The following is a 25,436-nucleotide window of genomic DNA, read 5'->3' as shown; positions in this document are numbered from 1 at the left end:
ACTCAGCAAAACAGTCATAATCGGGAACAAGCCACGTTCGGTAATAAAAAGATCAGACGACGTAATAAAAACCCACAATCTAGCACGTGGAAAAAATGTCCATGATGGTTAGTTTGGACAAATATACATTGTATGATTCAAACAATTCGTGATGGTGTCCGTAAAATTTACGGAGTGTCATTTTGAATCTGTCCTCATAACTTTGTTGGAGCACACTCCTGTATTTGAAGTCCGTACAGTGTGAACATGCACGAGAATAACATATCAATTGAGATATGTAAACACCATACGAAGGGGCAGAGGGTATGTTACTGCTGAGAAATGGGAAATTGATAATTGGGAAGTTGAAATCGTCCCGTTTATCATAGATTTTCGTGTTAAGTCGTCCATCTGTGTCAATATTGAGGAAAAGATCAAGGTATGAAGCAGTCCTTCTAGCATCAGTAGTATCTTTAGTTGAAAGTTCACTGGGATATATGAGATGCAAGTATTGGCTGAAATATGGGTTATTCAATGATAGGACATCATCAGCATATCGGAAAGTAAAATTAAAGAATTTCGCAAGGTGCTTTTTCTGTTTGTCTTTTAGAAGGTTTTGAATGAATTCTGCTTCATACGAGTACAAAAACAAATCGGCTAGTAGGAGGACACAATTAGTACCCATTGGAATACCGACTGTCTGTTGAAATGTGAATCCTCCAAACTCAACAAATATAATGTCGATCAAATCGTCTACCCCTTTGTCTTTGACTGAATATTCTTATCTTAAAGAAGTTTGGATTCGTCATGATTTTGTGCTATTTAGTTTTGCCTTCATATCTTTTCTCTGCTGAATGCTTATCCAGGTGTCATAACTTGTCCATGTTTTCACTTTTTTTTAATCCTAGGGTGTTTCTTGATGATTCTTTAAACACAGTTTTGATCTCATACATCCCTCTTCTAAACTTTCTGCAGTGCGTGCTCATTGTATGACTATGACTTCTAACACTTAAATGACTTAAATCTGTTTCTAAGCTCGATCTTAAATTTCTCAGAATTTCAGGTTGTTTTAGTTTGACTTTGTCGAATATTTGCCTCTTGTTGGTTCTATTTTTTACTGCTTTTTCTTAGCTTCATCCAAATTTTACCACGGATCAAGTGATAGTCACTACCATAGTCTGCTTCCCTTACAGCTCTTACGTCACACATTTAGTTTTTATCATCAAATTTAATCAGGACGATTTGGGGATTAACAAGTGATTTTATTGATAATTTTAAAGCATATAATTTCAATTAATGTTTTTTTTAAAGCAGTCTGAGAGCTGGACTCATATTTGATATTTATAAGACATGCAATATATATCATTATTAGACCATAACTCCAAACTTTGTCATTAGTAAATTAGTAAATACACAGTTACCTCTGGTATGGGTCACTATTATTTTGGAATGTCAACATATTAATGTGGTGCAATTTCACGGAGTTAGTATATCAATGGGTTATACATGTTTAAATGCCAGCTGAAGGACACCTCCGGGTGCGGGAATTTCTCGCTACATTGAAGACCTGTTGGTGACCCTCTGCTGTTGTTTTTTATTTGGTCGGGTTGTTGTCTCTTTGACACATTCCCCATTTCCATTCTCAATTTTATCACGAATTTTAAAATTTGTTCCAGTTGAAAAAGATCAACAGTTTGCATGTCTGAAGCTGAATTATAGATCCCCTTAACATAAAATTGAGTTAGAGCTGATACATCTATTTTGAACTACATGAAAATATAAACTATTTAAAATATCATTACTGTTTAATAAACTTTGCAGAATTGGTTGTGTTTTCTCTCCATAAGAAGCAAATTTCTTATCTTTCACTCTTTGCTATCTATATTATAAAACTCGATGCACATATGCCAATACTGTAAATAGCTTACCCAAACACATTTTAATTTGTCTGTCCCATTACAGGAACCTGTAATTCAGTGGTTGTTGTTGATTGTCATATTTGTTATTCGTTTTTGTCATAATCAGGCGGTTGGTTTGGTTGATAGGGCCACGCACGGTCATTTATCTTACTCACACCTACGTCATTAGGGTCTTCGTTAATTTCTGTGTCATTTGGTCTCTTGTGGAGTCTTACTGGCAATCATACCACATCTTATTTTATAACAAGTTGATAGTTGTTTTATGTTTACCATATCACTTCTTTTTATTTTCATATTCATGCACATTAACTATCAGCGGACGGATAATCTTATATATATTCATGATGTCGCCCGTTTGTAAAAAAGGTTCCAGCCCATATTATTAACTTTTCTGTTGTTTTGTGTCGTTAAAAGAAAGCTTTTGACTGACATTTACCACATGTACAGTTATACCAAGTAGAAGAACAGTGACAAACAATCATCAAAGATACCAGGATATCATGTGATAAACTAGAAGTACGTTTCGTCTACACAAGTATCATCAGTGTTGCTCTAATAGAACAGGTCCAAGGCAAAACAAATAACCATGTATATAGATATGTAGATCTTTTACATAAAGACGTGTTCTGTAAGATGTTTTGATATTTAAAAACAATGTTCATGTTTGATTATTTCAAAAACAAGACGAACATCAATCACAGTACCATGAAAACGACGAGTAAGCTAGAATTAAAACACACACCAAAATAAAATTAAAAAATGACATGGATAATTTTCAAAGTAATACACTGATAAATTAGATTAGGGCAGTGGCTTTATTACCTCTTAACTAAAACTTGAGCCAGACTTCTAAGAGATAACCAACTATTTCTTTATGTCAAGAAGGAACACGTAGTTACCTATTAGGACGAGCACGAGGATAAGAGGACAATTAGATGATATAGGTTATCTGGATGACGCCTTTATTCTGTATGAACGTACGTAAGCATGACATTTAATGCTACCATTTTTTAAGAACACTGGACTCATTTGATACTTTGTAAGCTGCAATAAGCGTTCAAAAATATATTGCCAAGGAACTGGAACAATGTATCAAATGTAATATTCCAAAAAAAGGGATTGTTAACTAAAACTAGCAAAATAAAAATTAAATTTTACAAATGGAAAAAATAAAATTATCGATTTTGTCAAAAAGTTATATCCTCAGCGGTAACTGAACTGATCCCCACTATCAATTTTGACATGTAAAACAATTCTGAGATAGACTTGACTGTACGTAATGTATCATTTTCTTGCAATCGGTATTGTCATAAAATTGGAAATGGTTTCTTAAATAGGTCGGAAAATTAACAAAAGACAAAGGCTTGAGGTTCCGTTGAAACATATTTTTTTTCCGACGTAGTCGGTATAGTTTCGGTTTGTGCCCTTTGAACTTAAGGACGCTAAACTATGGCAACATAATACGCATGCTCGAAAATCCTTTCTGTGATTGGACAAAATGCTGTCATGGTGGGTGATTTGGTTGTGTTTGAAAAAACGTCTCGTTAATTATATCGTGATGGAAAGGAAGTGAAAAACTATAAATATTTGAACTAGATCTTTAATACAAATATTTATATTTTTATTAAAATAATTGTTTCTCCAATAGCTCTTTGCATCCGTGACAGCTGTTTATTCGGGACAATTATATAATTTTTGATGTAAACTTTGTTGTACGAACGTTCATGACTTTAAGAACGCATCTACGCATGTGAGATTTCCGCGGGGTTTTGGTGAATGTAAACAGAAAGATACGAGGACCGAGAATACTGAACACAAACAGAGAAAACGTTATTTAAATGGTATCTTTGTGCTCCTGAATGTTATCGAAAGGATAGTTTTAAACATATACTCAAATTTAAATACGTCGGATATCTTTTTAAAGATAGTTCTTGTTTCTTTCTATTACTGCATTAATTTAATAACATGTTCTCTACGAATCCTTAATATTCATCAAAATCCACATGTGATCATCTTTTTGTGTTAACTATATGTTTAGTTTTCAGTAGAATACTAAACTTAATTCCATTTTCAATTACTTTAAATTTAATATTATTGTACATATGAAATAAAATTAATGTCGGCCTGGTTATGATTTATCCCAAATATAATCCTATTGAAATTTCAGAAAATCTACATAAACCACATTAAGATAAACATATGTTAATGATTTTATTGTTGCAATATTTTAATCTCATATTTAGGTGAACTTGGTCCATTGGACAACTTCTCAAAATATTAAAATGAGATTATAACCATAAATTATTACACATATAGTCAAAATGGAAATAAAACCGATTTTACAGTATAATGTTCCCTCATTGAACGTACAGCGATTATACCTCAATGGGTTTCTATAGAAACACGTGAAATGCATCACTTATATGGCTCCTTATACGTTCAAATGTTAACATAACACACACTTTAAATATAGGTTAAACACTCAACTAGGATGTTATTGTCTTTAAAAACACTAAGTTTTGGCAGACAGGGACACCCAACTAAATCGGTTGATGACCACTTACTGTGACATAACAAAAATTGGAATAAGTTACTTGTTTTATTTTTGGATAATTCAGAATTTTACCAAAGACTAAATGGTTATTGCTAGTCATTGATCAGGAAAATAATTGGTTTTCACTTGAATTAAACTAGTTTACCTTTATATGATAAAACTATATTAATCAAAGTTTCAAAACTGCGGTCGTTATATCCCACGGTCACTATGAGATGAAGAACAGCAAGAAAGGAAAAAAATAGGCGTTGCATAAGAATGCATTTAGATATTTAGTTGAGAGATTTTGATCTGACCTGATAAAAGAGATCAATGAATAACTCACCCCCCAACCAACCAAAGAAAAAAGGAGTATTCACAATAGAACACTTTATTTAAAGCAAATAGCAATACTTTTCATTACTTTTTCCCGAAGCTTATCTTTCTTTCCTTCGTTTTTAGGTGAACAAATATTATAAACTATTACTTCACTATAAACTATTTGTTTCATTCGGTTCGCCTTTTGAGTCACAAAAATATTAACATATTTATCAAGATATGCTTTACTGTACTGGATAATGACCCTCACATTCAAATTTCAAAATTCCAATTAAACTAAATAATATTTGTTTTGGCTGAGCAAATTAAACTTAAATTTTGTCATTCTTCTTAACCTCGTATGTAGTCTGTTGTCCCATGTTTTGTGGTTGTGTAGACGTTCCATATTTTACTTTGTACTTGTTTGGCTTTATAACTATTTTGATATGAATAAACTCATCATAGATACCAGGACTAAATTTTGTATATACGCCAGACGCGCGTTTCGTCTACAAAAGACTCATCAGTGACGCTTGAATCCGAAAAAGTTAAAAAGGCCAAATAAAGTACGAATTTGAAGACCATTGAGGACCAAAATTCCTAAACATTTTGCCAAATACAGCTAAGGTAATCTATGCCTGAGGTAGAAGAGCCTTAATTTATAAATATAACCATATCAATGATAATTCATGTCAGTCCAAAAAGTGTACGAGCGTCACTGATGAGTCTTATGTAGACGAAAAGCGCGTCTGGCGTACTAAATTATTATCCTGGTACTTTTGATAACAATAGATCCTAACAAAATGGGTGCTGTAATTTTGTACAGATGTTATTGGCTGATTTATAATCTAAATATCGTGCCCTTTGTTCTATGATAGTTCTAGAGGTGGTGTTGAATGTTGTTTTATGTCGCAAGCAGTTGGTTAATGGTACTGTTATTCCTAAAATGGATGCATTTTGTTTTGATTACCTCTAATTTGTTTCAAGCAAAATAAAATAATAATGTTTAAGATGTACCTTGAAATATGCTTAGATTTGATCTCATCTTATTACCAAAAGCGAATAATATTTTGGAGTTATAGGTAAATAGTTATCAAAGGTACCAGGGACTATATTTTAATATGCCAGACGCGCGTTTCGTCTACATAAATAAGACTCATCATTAAATTATCCCCCCTTTTATTCCAGATTTTCACTTCGATTTGTTCAAATATGTTCTGATGATGCTTACTATTGATGTACATTATATATTAAACACGCAACATTATTTATTTGTTTATTCTTGAACATCTTTAAAAACCTTTAACAGATGTCTTCAGTGGACCAGGATTTGCTACCATTCCGGAACACTTGCAGTTACAACATATTTTTTATGCAGTCCGTGTTGTTCAGTCTTTAATATTCTTAGTAAGTGTTTGGTAGATTATTGTTTGTCTTTACGCCGATTTCCGTTTCTACCATGATGTTTTCGTTTTTTTTTATGACATTCAATATTGAACTGTCTCTTTCGTATATCTTATCTTTCAAAAATAATAAATTCAGACAATCAGGATATAAACACTTTTAAATTTATGTCAATGTAATAAAACTTTTCCGGTAATAATAAACAAATATAAACGACATCTCCTTATTTGTTTTTGTATATGCCTTCCCAACTGACAACAGGAAAATATTTATCCAGAACGGATTAAAGAAAATAAAAGTAACTATACAAGGTAAGAACGCTGTCAAAAATATACAAAGCATAACAAAAATCGTAACAAATGATATATCCGGTAAGAATATCTCCTCTATCATTCATTGATATGTTTTAAAGGCAGAAACAAATATTGATGAGCAATTTTTAGTAGAGCTAAAAATGCTCTAACCAGTCGTTTAGGTAAGTAAACTTTGACCTGAAATGTCCTTAATGTTTCTGGCAAATGAAAAATATTGCTATAAAGTGTTTGGAAAAATTACAATAGAAAGAACCTAAAATTCCTAAAAGGAGCATAATAATATCTTGCTGAGTTCCTGGCATGAGAACAAATATGGTAAATGATTGCAAAAGTAAAAAAATTAATAACTCTTTTGTTGTTAATTTAGTAAATGATATATGGTGATCGATACTTATTGTTTTTAATCATCTTCAGATAAATGTACAAGTACGGACATTATTTAATCAGAATGGAAACGCCCTGACAAATTAAAAGTAAAATATCAAAACAATTATGGCTATTCTGAATTAGATAGTTTAGGTCTGGAAAATTTTCATTGTGTATGATAAGAATGAGTTTAAGTGTATACTACCATTAAACTGGTATATACGTACTAGCACCAGGGAGAAGTTTTAAAACAACAAAAACAATATACATGTATTGATATGAATTAAATATAATTTTTAATTTTTGTCAATCTTTATCAAATAACGATCAATCTCATTTAAATAGCGTTAACACGTTTTTGTCCGTTCAAGTTAAATTCGGGTTACTAGTGATAATACAAGACACTTAAAATTTATCACCCAACGCAACAAGATGTATTCTAACAGGTTCCTATTCTTACTTTTGAGACATCATTGTGTAAGTACCCATTGTATAGGTAGGCGAAGAGGCACACGCAGGGTTTCCTTATTCACTAAAATAAATGTGTTTAATCTAAAGAGGAAACAGATATATTCTGACACTTTCTTAGTCATAATTTTGAGTCATCATTGTGTAAGTATCCATTGTTAAGTAGGTTAAGAGGCACACGCAGGGTAAGTGAATAATTCGTCGTGTAATTGGATCTTTTAAAAAGCATATACGATGCATAATCGCTTATACATCCCCTTATTATGCAAATGCAAAACTTATTTGTTACTTGTCTTTTGCTTTATTTTTTGTCTATATGCCATTTTATGTTTCGTTGTTACATATATGACGTGTAAATGTACAATGGCAAATTTGCGTATTTTAATCTTTAATTTTTGTTTATACTATTGTATGCTTCTTTGTTAAATATTTGGTTTGTTATTTTAGTGATTGACATTATAACACAATGTTGACTGCTGTATATTTGACATTTTTTTCTATTATGTCTGTTTGTTTTGTTCACGCATGGTTGTTTATATAATGGAATATGATGCAACTTTCATACGAGTGAGAGGTTTATCTAGCTATATTACCAGGTTCAATCCACCATTTTCTACATAAGAAATACACTAATTATCAATTCGTTTGATGTGTTTGAACTTTTGATTTTACTATTTGATTATGAACTTTCATTTTTGAATGTTCCTCGGAGTTCATTTGATCTTTTCATTCAAAATTTGAAGTGGTAAATTCAACAAACATTCTTCTTGTTCAATGGAAACCTATTTCTTGAATACAATTTACACCTGGTTTTTCTTTAGAAACCATTCATTAATTAAAAGTGCAAGTGTTGCCACATTTGTGCAATAATCAAAACATCACATATATTGTGGTTTTGCAAGATGTCGCTTAGACTGTTGCATATGATATCGAACATTTATTAGGCTTTTAAAACTGAAGGCAAACGCTTTTAAAAAGTAATCACCCAAAAGCACTATATTTCGTGTACGTGGGCGGATGTCCTTCGTAACCGTTAAATACTACGGAAAAGTTATTTCACTAATTTGCTCGTTATATCCTAAGGATCTAAAAAACATTCGACCGAAGCGGTCCGGAGTCTCCGAATGAGAGTTTTTTTCCTTTAATATTTCAAATAAGCAATATGTAATTGTAAATGCCAACTGGTAAACCATAAGTGGTCCACCAAAAACGAAAATGGGGTTAAGGTCAAAGATCAAGGTAAGGTTCAGATTTCTTTTTGTCTTAATATTGTTTCTTTTAACTGTATATCGAAAAAAAATTATTTACTAAAAATATATTTTCGACATGTCGTAGCATACATAATTTGGTTCAAAGGGTGCCTTGTCATTTGATGGGAGTTCCTTCCCCTCTTATACTCATACTAAGCTGTATTGGTTATCTTTCTAACTTATTTCAAGCGAAAAGTGTGACTTAATCTGTCATATGAGACTAAAAGGGACATTTTCTAAATCGGTACTCGCAAATTATCTCCCTTATTTCAGACAAAAGAACATTGAAACCACATAGTTAATTTTATATGAAGAAACCGATGATTCGACACCAATTGTAGCATATTTGAGTAAAGTGCAGCTAAGCTTTTTATCAATTAAGTAGAAATTTAATGTTGAAAAACCTTCATGTTCTATGAACACTTTGTTTTTAATTTAGTTTCTTTTTCTTAATAGATGGCTACCTTTTCGACAGAAGAGGAAACGAATTATCTTCGAATGGTGGCATTGATAATTGGCGTTTGTCCAAAAGCAGTGCGCACCTATTTTGATGGTATATTCCCTCCGGCAAATCTGGCTGCTGATTTACATACGCATACCCCAGCACTAATGAAGATAAAAAAGAAGAACGTATTGACTTCGTCTCAATGGGCACTTTTATTTCCTACAGGTAATTATAGTATGCAAAATACATAAAATTGTCATACACTAGATCAAGTTTTGTTGCAATATCAATAGAATATACACGGAGTAATGATGATGATATACCATACTCGTGCACATCGTGAAGAACTTAACATACAGGGGTGTCGGCTATGTTTAATAGGAGATGGCGCGTTTGCTGCAGAGAGAAACGATTAAGGAAAATTAAAGTTTTAAATTTTATTTGTTGAGAATTGTCAATGCTATCTAATGTATTGCACGACAAGAACCGAAATATATTCTATTTCCATCAAGTAAAAGCATTCGTTTCAGTGCTCTGTTTTCTCAAAAACCTCTCTCTAATTTTTTCTTGTTGCAGTTTTGAGGTTTCATATGTAAGTTTCAAGATAAAAAAAACCCTACTTTTGACGATTTTCTTCCGTATGATTGATACAAAAATGAATTCCTATCATGGAATTTAACCAAATGCCATCCATCTTCTAAGAAAACACTTTTTGTTTATAAAGCTAATTTTTCATCAAAATATAATGTGTCGCTTGGGGTGTCAGATTTAGCATCTCAAGGGGTAGAATACATTTGAAAAAAGTAGATTTGCATATTATTCGGCCTTTATCTGATACTTTGTAATTTAGGCACATCTTATTTATTATGAGGTTAATACAACCATTTGTAGTAGTTTCCAACAATTTGATTTGCTTTATCTTAAACAGAGTACAAATGTAGGTACGAGCTAAATTTGAATGAAGCATTTTTTTAATCTGATGGAAAAATATTAGATTTCGTTTTAAAAAAAATCGCTAAAGAATTAATATTTTTCTCTGAAATACAATTTTACAGGTTCCACAAACGTAACTTCTATCAACTTCGACTTGACGCTACTGATATGCCTGTTAAGGAACATTTCAAAAATAGGCAAACCCTCCAGAGGTTTTGATGTCCTTCCCGCCATAACAGATGTTAGTCCAGCAGACGATCTTGCAAGGATAAAGTATTACAGGAATATGATTGCACATTCAGATGACAGCAAAATGTCGAATCAAACTTTTCATGACGCTTGGATCGATGTTGTTGAGGTATAACCATCGTTATTCTTTTTATTTATGTTATTTATTCAATAATGATTGGTTTATCATGTATAAGACACAGTGATATAATTTGTTGAACACCTCAATTACTGCAATATCAATAGACATATATATCATTCGTGAGAGTGGTGATGATTTATATACTTGTTTTGTTTTCAAAACCTCCTTTGAAATCTAGTTGTCATACATGTTGCTCAATGAAAATTGAGATTTATTACACATCCGGAAAGTAGTAAATTTATTAGATTGTTGAGCATCTTCAATTCAGATATATTTTTTTTTTTAAAGTTTACTATACATATAATCCAGCCATTGAAACTGTGACATCGGTCCGAACGCTGTTGTCATTCTGCAAATCTGAATGAATGCGTGTGATGTTAACTTTGGAGACTAGTGTGAATCAATCTATGTCATCGAAGAATAGAGAAAGAATACATCATTTAAAGCTGTTTTTTTTTCATATACATCTAGAAATTTACAATAAGGGCCGGGTAAAAAACAAAACTTTACGACAAACGAGACGATTTCAGCTTTCCAATTGTGAACTTTACATTTCATTGCAGCTAATCTCCAGCAGTGTCTTTATACGTAGTATATATATCCCAGTTCATACGATACTAAAGGGCTTGTATCTCCTATCATGATTCCCTTGATAGAGGATTGCTTCTAATAAAGGAGCTAAACCAAGAGTTTCTAGTGGTGATGTAGAAATAATCTTCGTATTTTTGACGGAAACCGTCGCGAGATTGTTGCCCGTTATGGAATTTCCGTTTCATAGTTGATTGTGGATATATTCCAAATGTCGTAACTACAATCCCACCCTTTTCCCCCAATTGTGACCTACCGAACCGTACGTATAACTGGGTTTGTACTAACACGAGGAGAAGAACGGGTACCACCGAATGTAAAGGCCAGATCCGTTTACCCTTCTGGAGCACCTGATATTGCACCCATTTTTTTTTGGTGGGTTTCTTTTACACAATCTTTAGTCTTTTATTTTGTAATTTGTGTAATATTGTTTGTCTGAAATGTTTTTTCTCGTTTATCCATGGTGTTGTCAATCCATTTTCAAGATGAGAATTTTAATGGCCCTTTGGTATATTTCGCCTCTCTTTAATAAATACTAAGGCTTTTCTACCTCAATCCTCTTTAACCTCGTTCTATATTTTAATATTGTTTTATTCGAGCGTCACTGATGAGTCTTTTATAGACGAAACACGCGTCTGGCGCAAAAATAAATTTCAATCCTAATATCTATGATGTTAAAAAAGAAGATGTGGTATGATTGTCAATGAAACATCTATCCACAATAGAGTCTGTTGTTCTCATTCTGTACCGATTGAGTATGTGATCCGACTAATTTTCCTTCGAATTCGTTATAAGAACTCTTAAAGTCCTTTTAAAGCTTTTAACGAAATATTTTCAAGTTTTAAGACCTTGGTTCTGATTAAAAAAATTGGATGAAGTTTTATTCGGACACCTTTCATTACTGTTGTTCATAGTAATAGTCATTGATTGATAAAAATAACACCTTTTCTCTAGTCAGTGCAATGACTTTAGATCGATAATACCAATTCTTTTTAAAATTTGAGATGCTGTTTCTGAACACGACAATGAATTTTCAATATAACAATTTTCCAGTTTTGCAGTTCTTAAATTTTGGTCTTAGATTGATAAATTCCATTTTATTATGTCACATTACGATAAATAGCGTATGTTCACGTCTTTTCAAATTTTGATATGCAGTTTAATAATTTATGGCAATGCTGTTTAGGAGTAAGGACAGCTAAACGTAAGAAAAACCACAAACGTTAGTTTTGATTTTGACAGACACCTGTTCTTATTGATGAGAACACATTAAGAAACTATTTTATCATCATTTCAAGAAAAAACAAAATCTCAAATCTGTTGACGTTAAACATATTATTATCTGATAAAGGCGACAACAAGACTTGGTGGATCACCGTTTCAACAGAAGTGTGCCGATTTAAAAATTGCCAGTTTGGACAGAGAGTCATTGGAAGATTTGATAATCAACCTGAAGCAAATCAATGAAGACAGATTTAAGGAACTTACTGACAAAGTTCAAAACGTAGAAGCAGTTGTAGTCGATCCTGTGCCTGTGCACAAGAGAGGTAGATGATTCAGTACTCTAAACTTATTACAAATTCCTCTATCTATATATTTTCATATTCTTTAGAAAACGTGGGATTATTTTGTATGAAGAACACTTTGTATAGTTGCGATGTTTCAGTATCTTAGAAAATCAGAGTTTAAAATACCATCGATTTAGCAATACTACAAAGCTGAGTGCTCTTCAACATTTCAATGACAAAAATGTGTAAATACACATAAAGTTATTTTTATTATTTGAATAATTGTGTTAAGCACTTCTGTGTTAAAGAGAGTTATTATTAATTGGTTCATAATTATAGATGATTTGTTTCGAAACACCAATCATTTTCTATTGCTGGAATAGATCTGTATTCGGCAACATTAATGTTTTCTGGAATATCTGGTCTGCCTTTAATGCTCTTCGACTTTGTTCTTTAACTTTGTTTATTTAAGTGTTACTGGTGAGTGTTTTGTAGCCATAAAACATGTCTGGCATACATAGTTTTAGTCATGGCATCCTTGATGACTTAATTTATACTAATGTTAAAAATGGCTCTAACAATTGTTTTGGAGTAGGATAATAAAAAAAGGATCTGAATTGGAATATTCGTATTAATGTCAAATTTATGATAATGTAATATCGGATATCGCTTATTTGCCATTGAAAAAAAACTATTGAAAGTGTTCAGATCATGTTTTGCTGTATAAATATTTATTATAATGTATTTGGTACAGTAAACAAATTGACTCATGTGACTATTCCGGTTCAATTTTTGTTGGGGAGGGAATACATTTTATGTCTATGATTGTTTAATGTCGTGTGTGCTGTGTGTTTCTTTTTATACGAATATGCATTCCATATAAAAAATAAGATGTTGTATAATTGTCAATGAGACAACTCTTCACAAAAGCACAAATGACACAGAAATTAACAACTATAGGTTACCATACAGCCTTCAACAATGAGCAAAGCCCATACAACAAAGTCAGCTATAAATAGCTCTGAAATAACAATCATAAAATAATTCCAACAAACAAAATGAATTATAACGGCATATTTTAAATACAAAAATGAATGGAAAACAAATATATAACCCATCAACAAACGACAACCAGTGAATGACAGGCACCTGACTTGGGACAGGCACTTACAGAATGTGGCGGGGTTAAACATGTTTGCGGGATCAAAACCCTCTCCTAACCTGGGACAATGGTCTAACATTACAACATGAGAGCAAACTAAAACATCAGTTGAAAAAGGCTTAACTCATCAGATGGATACAAACAGAAAGACTACACTGACTGGACGTGGCCGAGTACTTGTATATCCTAACAATAAAAAGACAATAAATACTCGCTGTATCTGACAGTTAGTTGAAAGCCGCTAACAACTAATAAAACAATCATTCATCTGAGACTAAATATGTCAATATGGAATATGATAATTTACATTTCATCTAAAGTGTGGCATTACTCCTATAACATAAAGATGTAAAGGCGTAAATTTCTAACTGAAAAATTACATTCCTTCCATGCATACTAGTTCGTGTTAGTCATAGAGCAATTACTGTATGTCTGTCTGAGCGTCAACATTTGTTTATGTCGTTTTTATAAACTAAACATTCTCATCTGATATCAATCTTGTTAATGAACAATGTTCTCATCATTAAAAAGGGCGGAACAGGTTTGAGAAAAGTCACTTTTCAGTTGGAATTCAATGTATTTTAAATTTACGCCTTGTGAACAATAGTTATTGATAATTTTCATCTTTATGCTTTAGGATTGATGCCACAATTTATATTAAAGACAGTCGTGAAATAACGTATTGAATCCAGGACTAAAACAAATCATATATTTGAAGAAACTCCTCAAATTCGACGTAAACTTGGCCGCGTACCTAAACATAAAAAATGTCAAAAGGTGGACGGTCTTATAAATAAACATATAATAACTGATGCGCACACCATTAGACGAAAACTGCACAGGCACTCGTCTCAGAGAAAATTTCCTTTACAAATACCTTTATGTAACACAAGCTACTTTACTCCCGATTTAAATAAAAATGTCAGCCGGTGGCGAAATTCTGTTATATGCCGATTTCTCGGCTGTCAACCCCACTTAAACTTGTTATGTCGTAAAACTAAATTAATTTATCTTCACAATGGTGTATAACACGTCTTCTCTTGTTGTCGGATTTATCCGTAGCAATGCTACCCAAGTATGTCAATCGAATAATTTCGTCTATCGACGATGGATTGGAAATAAACGTCTCGTCTCTTTATATATCTCGGTTTCCGATTGGTCAATTTTATGGGAAAGTCTGAATGATTCTTGGAGTTATCTGATCTTGTTTCATTTCATACGTAAAGTCAAGAGAAGGTCTGAATGACATTGACGTCATGGGAAAATTGGTGTCTAAAGAAGGAAACTCGTAACTTATTAGACATACCACAAAATAACACTTGTTAGATATTTTTCACGGTATCTCATACAATTTTACTAACTAGGTGATAAGTTCTATTCAAACAAAAACTTAAATTTTTTTCTGAAACTATTTTTATAATTATAGCTGTGTGTTTCAAATCCATCGTCGGTAGACCAAACAAATACGATTGACATACATGGGTAGGATTGCTACGGATGATTCCGACAACAAAAGTAGGCGAGATTTACACCCTTATGAAGATAAATCAATTTAGATTTACGACATAACAAGTTTTAGTGGGGCTGACAGCCAAGCAATCGGCATATAACGGAAATTCGCAACCGGCTGACATTTTTCTAAATCGCGAATAAATACCTTGTGTTGTATAAAGGTATCTATGGATTTTTTTCTGAGACTTTGCTTTGACTTATAGAGGCCAAATTCTGAGCATTCTGAATTTTATGATGAGTCTAGATATTTGTCTATACCATTTTACATCATGTCTGTGTATTTCTATCTCACATTAGTATCTTTGCACAAGTTTATGTACACATATAATTATATATTTGTAGCGAGAATTAAAAAAGCTATAACAGATTGGCAATCTGTAGATGAAAAATTTGTGGAAACAAATAGTTCAAAACAATTGTATAAGTGCTTAAAGGAGAATAATTTTGTGTCTGTTACTGGAAGTGCAGGAATAGGAAAGTCCATAACATCAAGACATGTGGCTCTCCAAATGATGCTTGAAGGCTATGATGTAATACCAGTTAAGTCTCCAAGTGAGATTTTTGTTTCTAAAAATAAAACCTTATATATATATGACGACATTTGTGGCAGGTATGAAGCTATTCAGCATGAAATCGAAGATTGGGATAGACATATTGACGTCATTTTAGACTGTTATTCTTTATCACCGATAAAAATATTGGCCAATTGCCGACTTCAAGTTTATCAAAGTCCTAAATTCCAAACTCAAGAACTATTAACTAAGTGCAAGTTTGATATGTCAATCGGAAAAAATGCAATATGTACAGACGACAAAAGAAAAATTGCCCTCAAATACATTCCTGCCATGTATACAAAACAAATGTCTAACGAATATATAGAACAATATGAATGTTTTCCTTTATTGTGCAGCATGGTTGCAAATTTTGAAGAGAGTAAGATAATGATTTTTTTGGAAAAAGGACCTTATGACATTTTTGAGAAAGAGTATGATAAAATGAAGAACATAGGTAGTGAAATGAATTACTGTGCTTTGGCAGTAACAACTATTTTCAACAATAAATTAAACGAACGTTTATTAACTAACGAAATATCACAAAAAGAAAAGGAAATATTCACAGATATATTTGAAGCCTGTGGACAAAATACTTGCACGTCTCGAATATCTTTAAAAACACATCTTGATTCCTTAATAGGATCCTTTATTTCAAAAGAAGACAATGTTTATAGTTTTCGTCATGAAAAACTTTTTGATATAAGCTGCCTTTATTTTTCTAAGAAATTTATAAGCTGTATGGTGAAAAATTGTGAAATTGTATTGCTATTCGAACGGTTTGAATTAGAGTGCACCATAAAAGAAGATCAAGGTGGAGATTCTATAGTTCTACCAAAGAACCTAGAGGACCTATTCTTTCATAGGTTAATTAATGAAGCAACAGACGAAACTATTTTAGATATATTCGGATGCAAACCAATGGAAAACTATCAGTTTAGAGAACGATTATTACATTCTCTAAAAACGAAAAATGAAGAATTCATATCGAAAGTATTGCACATGAACCATTTTGGAAAAACCGTTTTTCATTTGATGTGTCAGCTAGGATTTACAGATATCCTATCCTTTTGCATCACTAAAAATGTCGATATTGATTATTACGACGAAATTGGAATGACACCCCTTCATTATGCCTGTAGATATGAAACTGAATCTGCAGTTGATTTTTTAATCGAGGCAGATGTTAAAATTAACATTTACAAACGTCGTGGATTCACACCACTTTATGAGGCTTGCAGGCAGGAAAATATTGATATCGTTAAAAAACTTCTTCAACATGGAGCATGTCCGAATTTATCTACTCAAAGGTCTTCAATTCCATTAATTGTATCAACAGAGAATGGTAATCTTGAAATCATAAAAATGCTAATTGAACATAAGGCAGATGTAAATAGACAAAACAGAGATGGACGATCTGCCTTACATTATGCATGCTGTCTCGGTCAAAAGGATATAGCAGATCTTCTTATAACACATGGTGCCGATATTGATTTAAAAACAAAACACAATGAATCTCCTTTGCATCTTGCTTGCATTGGGCTTCATGGTTCAATTGTTGATATACTTATTTCAGACACCACGGATATATTTCAACGTTGTACAAATTCAAATATGTCAACATTTGCAACAATCGTAGAGAAAAATGAAAAAGAAATTCTTAGAAAGCTTCTTAAAACGGTATCAGATAAAAATATGCTTTACCCTGAAATAGAATTTGCATGCACAACCAAGAACGTATTTGTTCTTCAAGGGATTTTGGAAGTAGGTATCGATGTTAATACACGTTTATCAAAGGGTGATTCCGCTCTACATATCACGTGCAGGAATGGATTTTATTTAGGTGCTGAAATGTTAATAGGAAAAGGGGCTTATATAAATGAATATTCTAAGGACAGACTTACAACAATTCAGCTTGCTTGCGTAACACCAAACAAACAGCTTGTTGATTTACTAATTTCAAACGGAGCAAGTGTGAATAATTGGCGCAAAGGAAGTGCAATTCCACACGCACTCCATATTACATGTATAATGAAAGAAGATGAAATGGCGATATCACTTATAAATGGAAATGCTGATGTTAATCAAATTGCAGAACTTAAAAGAAACACTGTGTATAGGTCAGAAAAAAGCCATTGTATTACAAATATTTATGACGAAGTCTATTCTCACACAAGATTGATGATAAGCCCGCTTGAAATTGTGTGCATCGGAAAAATGTTAAATCTTAATCTTGTCGAAGTTCTTTTAAAAAACGGCGCAAATTCGAATATCAAAAGCTTAAGCGGCATAAAACCTTTACTTATTGCAAGTTTTTATAAATATGACCCATTGGTAAAACTTCTTTTGAACAATAAAGCGGATGCTAACGTGTGCGACAACATTGACATTTTGTGTTTGTCTAACATGCATTATAAAGGAGATGAAGACATAAGCGAACTTTTATCGTATGGTAATGTTTGCTTCAACAACACTAAAACCACACCATTACACGTAGCCATCATAAACAATTCGCAATCTATTGTAAATGAATTACTACAAAACCGTGCAAGAAATGACATCGCGTGTGATATTTCGCCTTTTATGTTCGCTATTCAGAACGACCGTAGGAATATTCCAACAGATCGCCAGCAGATTATTGATTTTTACCGCAATTACAAGAAAATTGAAGATATTCTTCCTCTTCATGCAGCATGTCTTTTAGGATTTAGAACTATTGCTGAAATTTTAGTTAAGAAAACATTGCCACATGATAAAGAAGCAGTTATTCTAATTCGTCCATTCCAAGTAGCCTGCATTAAAGGACATATGTACGAAAAATGGCCTTATATTACAAACAAACCATTTTCATTATCTGCTTTACAGATTGCATGTCTTGGGCAATACTGGGATACATGTAAAATGTTAATACAGAACGGAGTTGTTAGAAAAAGCACATTCGAGGTGTCAGACCTGTTGGTAGCTTCATTTTTGGGTGACAAGAAAAATATAGAATTAACTATGTGCGACAAAAGAATCTATGAAACATCTGTTCTTCGTTTCGCTTACGAAAACAAAGGAATAGAAATTGTTAAACAATTGCTAGAAACCAATAAAGAGGATGAATTTGGTGATGATTTAAAAACTTTGTTTTTCATAGCCTGCTCAAAAGGAGACACTGAAACTGTTTCTCACATTTGTAGTATTGTACACAAATATAATATTAATGATTATATCGATGCAACACCATTGCATACTGCTTGTGAAAATGGCCATGCTGAAACTGTTCAATTTCTCTTATCACAGAATGCATATGTAGATTCAATTTCCATAGAAAACGAAACCCCTCTGCATATAGCATGTAAAAAAGGTCTAAACGATGTTGTTAGGTCATTGCTACAAAGAGGAGCAAAACCGTTTTTAACTAATAAACATGGAGAAAATGTTTATCATTTGGTATCAAGGTATAACTATTTAGACTGTGCAAGAAGTGTATTCGAATTTAGAAAAAAATCTTTGACAAATACAGATGCTGAACCGGGTGTAAATAGTCGTACAGTAAACGGAAAAAATGCTTTGTACTTCTCATTTGAAAATAAAAATAAGAATATGATGAAACTTATTCTAAATTTTGGTGCTAATGCAGATGAAATATTTGATGATATTGAAGAGCCATTATTGCTGAAAGCTTGCAGAGAGGACAGTCTAGAATTGGTAGAAGTACTACTTGAATATTCATCCGCAGTCAATCGAAAAACTTTTGATGGCAAAGATGCTTTGTATTTCTCGTACAAAAACCAGAATAAAATGTTGATGAAATGTCTCCTCAGGTATGGAGCAACAATCAATAATTATTATGGGACAGAAGGGGAAACATTACTATCCAAAGCTTGCAGAAAAGGTTATGTAGACATTGTAAGCATATTACTAGATGAATGTTGTTATGTAAATGCAAAAAACAACAACGGAGAGACTGCTCTCTGTATTGCATGTCAGTGCAATGAAATTGCAATCGCAACCTTATTGACACAAAACGGTGCAGACATAAACAAAAAATCGTATGAAGGGTTGTGTCCCCTTTATTTTGCATGTATAAATGAAAACGAAAACATGGCAAATTTATTGTTGCAGAACAACGCTTATACCGATATAATGTTTTCTGATTCTCAAAGTATGCTTATGAAATGCTGCACGAACAAATTTTACGGCATCGTTGATCTTTTATTGAAGCATGGAGCAGATGTGAATATTTGTCATTATGCCGGAGAGACTGCTTTGTATAATGCATTTCAAATGGGAGATGCCAAGTTAATGCTAATTTTGCTTAAGTATGATGCTGACTGGGATGTATGTTGTCATGAAAAAGAACAATTTTTGTATGAGGCTTGTGAAAGAGGCTTAGAAGAAATTGTAGAAATTATTTTACAGCGAGATCCAAATATCAACGTCAATGCAATCCTATTCGATAATAAAACGTCGTTATATGCGTGTTATAGTGCAATATCAGATGCCAACTCATCTCAGTATAAAATATACATATCAATAGGATCCTTACTTAGACGTCATGGGGCAAATTTATTTACGTTAACAAAGGCAAATGATTCACCTTTTCATCAATTATGTATGAAATGTAGACCCAACGACATAAAAGTAGCGTTAGAAAGCTGTGTGGTTGAAAGAAATGCTTTAGAAATAGTATTTCAATATGCCTGTTCACAGAACGACCAGGATATAGCAATGTTATTGTGGGACTTCTGTAAACAACCATTCATATCTGAAAACTCGTTAATAAGAGCTGACAATGAAAATAACCATATCACTGCTTTGCCTCTTTTATTACAACTAGATGTAAATATGGTGGATAAAACCGGCAAAACAGCTCTTCATATTGCATGTTTGAACGGAAATAGCTATATGGTAGAACAACTTTTACAATCTCGCAACACAGATGTTGGTATTCAGGCAAATAATGGATATACTGCATTACATTTTGCATGCTTTTATGGACACCTTAGAGTCATACACATGTTGATTGAAAGAGGAGCTAACGTACAAACACGTACATATTCTGATGAAACAGTAGTAGAACTGGCGTTTTCTCAGTTAAAGGGAAATGTTATTACTTGTTTGTTAGACTTAAATGAGTTCGAGACATTACAACAGTGTAAGGAAAAAATGCAACTCTTTTTGAAAACATATTGCTGTTCGAATAGCATGAAAAAACCATTAAGGCGAATCCTTACTTTAATGAACCCTAGTTCGTACATTGATACCATTGATTACCCTCTGCACTTTGCTTGCAGGAAAGGCGATGGTGAACTTATTGATCAATTGCTTGAAAACAGATCAAATGTAGACTGTATATCATTTTACGGGGAGACCCCTCTCATAATTTGCATAAGTAACAATGATTTACAAAATGTAAAACTATTATTGGAAAAGGGAGCTTCGGTTAATAAATTGTCGAATATATCCGAATATGGAATCGATCAACTTTTCGTAAACACAAGTATTTATATGCTGAAAGATGTGACTCCAATCTCTTTGGCCTGCTTTTTTGAAAATCTTCCCCTAATTCAAATTCTGATTGATTATAACGCTAAAATCAATACAACAGTCCATATTTGCTACTACAATACGAAAGATTGTCCTTCTAAATGTGAAATAATGACACCTCTTTTTATATCTGTTATACAAAACAACTTACATTCAGTGCATCTTTTAGTTGAAGGTATTCTGGATTCCGGTCTCAACGATCTAAATTACATACTTATTGGCTCACTCTACAACAACAGTGATTTAACGGAAGAAAACTGTCATAAATGTGACAGGCTAGTTCTCACACCATTTCAAGCAGCTTGTGTCACTGACCGGACAGACATCGCGTCGTATTTTGCGCAAACCAACCAGGTAGATGTAAACCTAGCTTTCCAAATATCTCCTGTGTTATTATCTTTGTATTTTCAGTATCCAGACATGATGATACGTGTGATAGATACATATGGATTAGTAAACAAAAATTTTGAAACTGAAGTTACTCCATTAATTTTCTCAGCTCTTGTTGGAAATTTCAGATTGATGAACATCCTGCTAGACAATTCTGGAAACCATGAATGCTATGCTACAATATCTGTTTTGCTAATTGCTGCACTAAGTGAAGATGTTCTCCGTATATTTGACTGTTATTCTGATGATTATTTTGTTTACTCAGAATGTTTTGTAAATCCACTAGCGATATGCCTCTTGCAGAAAAATATGGAAATGGCTTCTTTATTGTTAAATGAATATGCAAGTACTTCCTGTATTTCAGAAATGGATGCTTCACATATTATTTGCTTTAGAAAAGAAACAGAACATTTACGTCTTATTTTTGAAAGCAGATTAAATCTCCGAAGAAAATTCAATATTCAGATGTGGCATTTGCTTATAATGGAAGACGATCAAAGTGATTATTATACCTCTAATAATATCAGTGCTCTAAATCCAATTTATTTGTGTGTCACATTAATAGAGCTTTCATGTTTCCTCCGAGATACTGCTTTACTAGAGCTTCTGTTGAAGTCCGAATATACACTTGACGGTGTAATGGAAATTTCCCCTTTATTATTATCCTTATTGTTTATGAATAAGCCTATCGTTTTATCTAATGCACTGCTTCAATTACTAGACACAAACTCATATGGCAGCTCTTCGAGGTTATGTAAATCTGCTTGGATGGTTATAGCAATGATTTCAAATAAGCATGGTTTAGATATTCTAACTCTCAGATTGACAGAAGACTCCTTTCAGATGACAAATTCTGCAGATTTGGGTTTAGCTATGTTAGTTGTCTTTTATATGCACCATGATCTTGTTGAAAGACAACTGTATGACATGAAATATCTATCAACAACAGACGTTCTCTGTGAAGTCAGTTTAGCTGAAATAAATGCCATTGAACTTCTTTTTAATGATAACGAAGATGAAAACATTTATAATAATGAAATAGAATACCAGGGTATGAAAAACATTCACAACAATGTAATAGAATTCCAGGGTATGAAACTGAATAGATTCAAGATAAATCTAGCATACTTAACATTGCTACGGAATAAGAAATTAAAATGTTTACCGGTACAGGCGTATAATGGATCAATCAATTCTTTACCGTTTTTTGCAGTTGAAATGTTTTATTTGATACAGCAACGAATACCAAGATGTTTGTTATCAGTAAATCAAATTTCTTATGAAAAAACAATTATCACACAACTTATGGTGGCTTGCTTGCTTGACAATAAATCTAATGTGAATTTTTTATGTTATATGGGGAAAAGCGTTCAACTTAATGAAATGTCGTTTTGGCATCTGGCAAGTATACACAAAGTGAAAGTTTGGGATTCATGTCCAACAATATTTGAAATTGCTTGCAATAGCGATTTCAAAGCAACCTTTAATGAGCTACATTTATCCTGTATGAAAGAAAAGATGACAATTGTGAAATATCTTTTAAAAAATAACTGTGATGTGAATGCTTCAGCTTGTCTAACACCGCTACATATGTTCCCTATTATACTCAGTCATCACTTTTATTTAGAACATTCCCATTTAATAGATAAGTTCATTGATATTATTGATTCTCTGAAGAGTTCAAGAAGCAACATGGATTTTTTAGTTTTACCCGTGGAGTTTAATGCCATTCATTTAGTGATGTTTTCAGACGACATAGAATATATGAAACTATTGATTCAAAAGAGATGTGATCTGAATGCAGTAGCAAAATTATCAACCTTATCCTTATATTTGCTTCATTTCTTTGAAGATGATAGTTTAATATCATTTAATACAGTAAATGCCATATCAGAGGTGACGGCAATGCACATCGCCTGTATTTTAGATAAAAGTGATTTCGTTGAGTTTCTTTTATCAAACAAAAGTAATATAAACTCATACGGATCAATTCATCCTTTGCATTTAAATGCATTCCACTGCGAGGATATTTTGGAATTGATAACTGACAAATCGTTTTTTACGTTGACAGTATTTCATACTGCTATTTTGTGTCGAAACACATATATAGCAGAAATTCTTATTGAAAACGGCACAAACTTTGAAATGACTGCATCGTTATATTTGGAACTGTACATACAAAATGACAAACACATCTCTACTCAGTCGTCAGTTAAATCGCTGCACTTGGCGTATTTATTTGGAAATGAACACATTTTCAGGACAATTCTGTCTAAAACTTTACTCATGAATATAAACGAGAAAGTGTCTTTATCAGCATGGCATTTATTTGACAGTGACTCAATTCACGACATGACTTCACATTATACATCCAAGGGAGATATCCAATTGACATTCAACATTCTTCACATAGCTTGTATTACTGGGGATAGTTTATATGCAAATGTGTTGATCAATGAAGAGGCTAATGTAAATTTAGAAGCAGAAATGTGTACAACCGATTTTACAGGAAATGAAATTATAATTACAAAATGCCCCTTGCATTTTGCAGCAGAGATAGGAAGTTTAGATTTATGCAAGATATTAATAGAGAATGGAGCCAAACTGGATGTCAAAACTAATGTAATAGGATTTCAGCCATGGCATTTGGCGTTATATCATGGATATGATGAGGTTGTGTATTTTCTTCTTACATATTGTCGATTAACAAATTTTAATAGGAAGCAATTTTTGTTCGTTTTTATTTTATTCCTACTACGCAAAAATTTCAGTAAGATTGTTCTTCCATTTATAGCAAAATCAAAACACTTTCTTATACTTTTAGCATTTTATAAATACTTAATGAATGTACTTGGATTTACTGGTGATCTTAATTTTCACTCAAGAAGGATAACCAGTTCAGAATATACTCCACTTACAACAATTGACAATGGATCGCTATATCATGTATATGAAGAGTTAATGAGTGTATATGAAACAATAGACACAAGTGACAGTTTGGATTTGAGCGATATTGATTATGATTATCATTAAAACGCATGGAGCGTTTGGCGTGCCAAATTACAAACCATTTATCTTTTATGAGTTTTCAATTGTACCTCTGTAAACTTTGGATAACAAGATGCAACTGTGTCAAACTCTACACTAACATTCGAAAGAAGTTCATAGTTGAAAAAACTTTGAGAAATATAATCATAATCATATATGATTTATTGAACAATGAACAGTATAATCGCGATGAATTCGAATATGAAAATATGTTAATTGATAATCAGATAGTTATTGTGAATTAGTACAATGTAGCGCATATGTCAGTGGAATTGTTCCCTTAACTACAAGTTCAAACAGTTTGATGTGTATAAAGCGCCTAGTTGAAAATCCAAAAATATATGTGGTAAAATTATTTTTTTTTGCACTTAAAGAATAAGGAAATTATATAATAATTATTTTCGTTGAGATAGTTATCTTTTATGTTCCCTGTGATTAATCATTACACTGTGTCATAAAATAACAGATGATTTTATATCTTGAAGTTGATTTCATTAGAATTTTAAATAAAGGAGCAGCGGTTAACTTTCATATGATTTCGCATAGCCAGTCCTACGCTTTATTATACAAATGTTAGGGATATTTGTCATGAGACAGCAGCCATCTTTCCCCCCCTGAGTATGAAAGAGTTTTGAATAGATAACAGAGGCTATATTTTTAATACACAACAAAGTTTCAAAATTGCCAAAAAAACATAATTGAAGACAACTCCTGACGATCAATTTTCCTGACTTCAAACAGGCACATGTTCCATGGTATTAAAATGCAAAATCTGGAGCAATTGTGGAAAACAAAGTAAACATAAAAGAAAAAAAGTTGAAAATCAAAGGAGAATACGCACTT

At 32.5% G+C, this 25,436-nt stretch overlaps 1 protein-coding gene across 1 annotated transcript; it reads left to right on the top strand.

Annotated features, from left to right (window-relative positions):
* Positions 1 to 6,339: 6,339 nt before the first annotated feature.
* Positions 6,340 to 25,124, top strand: LOC143085248 (uncharacterized). Its single transcript, XM_076261490.1, has 5 exons — positions 6,340 to 6,464; positions 9,008 to 9,221; positions 10,052 to 10,287; positions 12,239 to 12,434; positions 15,412 to 25,124. The coding sequence occupies exons 2-5, from the start codon at positions 9,008 to 9,010 to the stop codon at positions 24,576 to 24,578; spliced, it is 9,813 nt and encodes a 3,270-aa protein (XP_076117605.1). The 5' UTR covers positions 6,340 to 6,464; the 3' UTR covers positions 24,579 to 25,124.
* Positions 25,125 to 25,436: the final 312 nt, after the last annotated feature.

This window comes from Mytilus galloprovincialis, chromosome 8 (assembly GCF_965363235.1).
Source record: "Mytilus galloprovincialis chromosome 8, xbMytGall1.hap1.1, whole genome shotgun sequence".
Classification (NCBI taxonomy): Eukaryota; Metazoa; Mollusca; class Bivalvia; order Mytilida; family Mytilidae; genus Mytilus; species Mytilus galloprovincialis.
This window is presented reverse-complemented; position numbering and strand designations above follow the sequence as displayed.

Excerpts from the sequence above, each read along its gene's own strand:
- LOC143085248 (XM_076261490.1), top strand. The coding sequence starts at position 9,008 with ATGGCTACCTTTTCGACAGAAGAGGAAACGAATTATCTTCGAATGGTG. Across the intron at positions 9,222-10,051 it reads GGCACTTTTATTTCCTACAG|GTTCCACAAACGTAACTTCT; the intron begins GTAATTATAGTA and ends ACAATTTTACAG. Across the intron at positions 12,435-15,411 it reads TGTGCCTGTGCACAAGAGAG|CGAGAATTAAAAAAGCTATA; the intron begins GTAGATGATTCA and ends ATATATTTGTAG.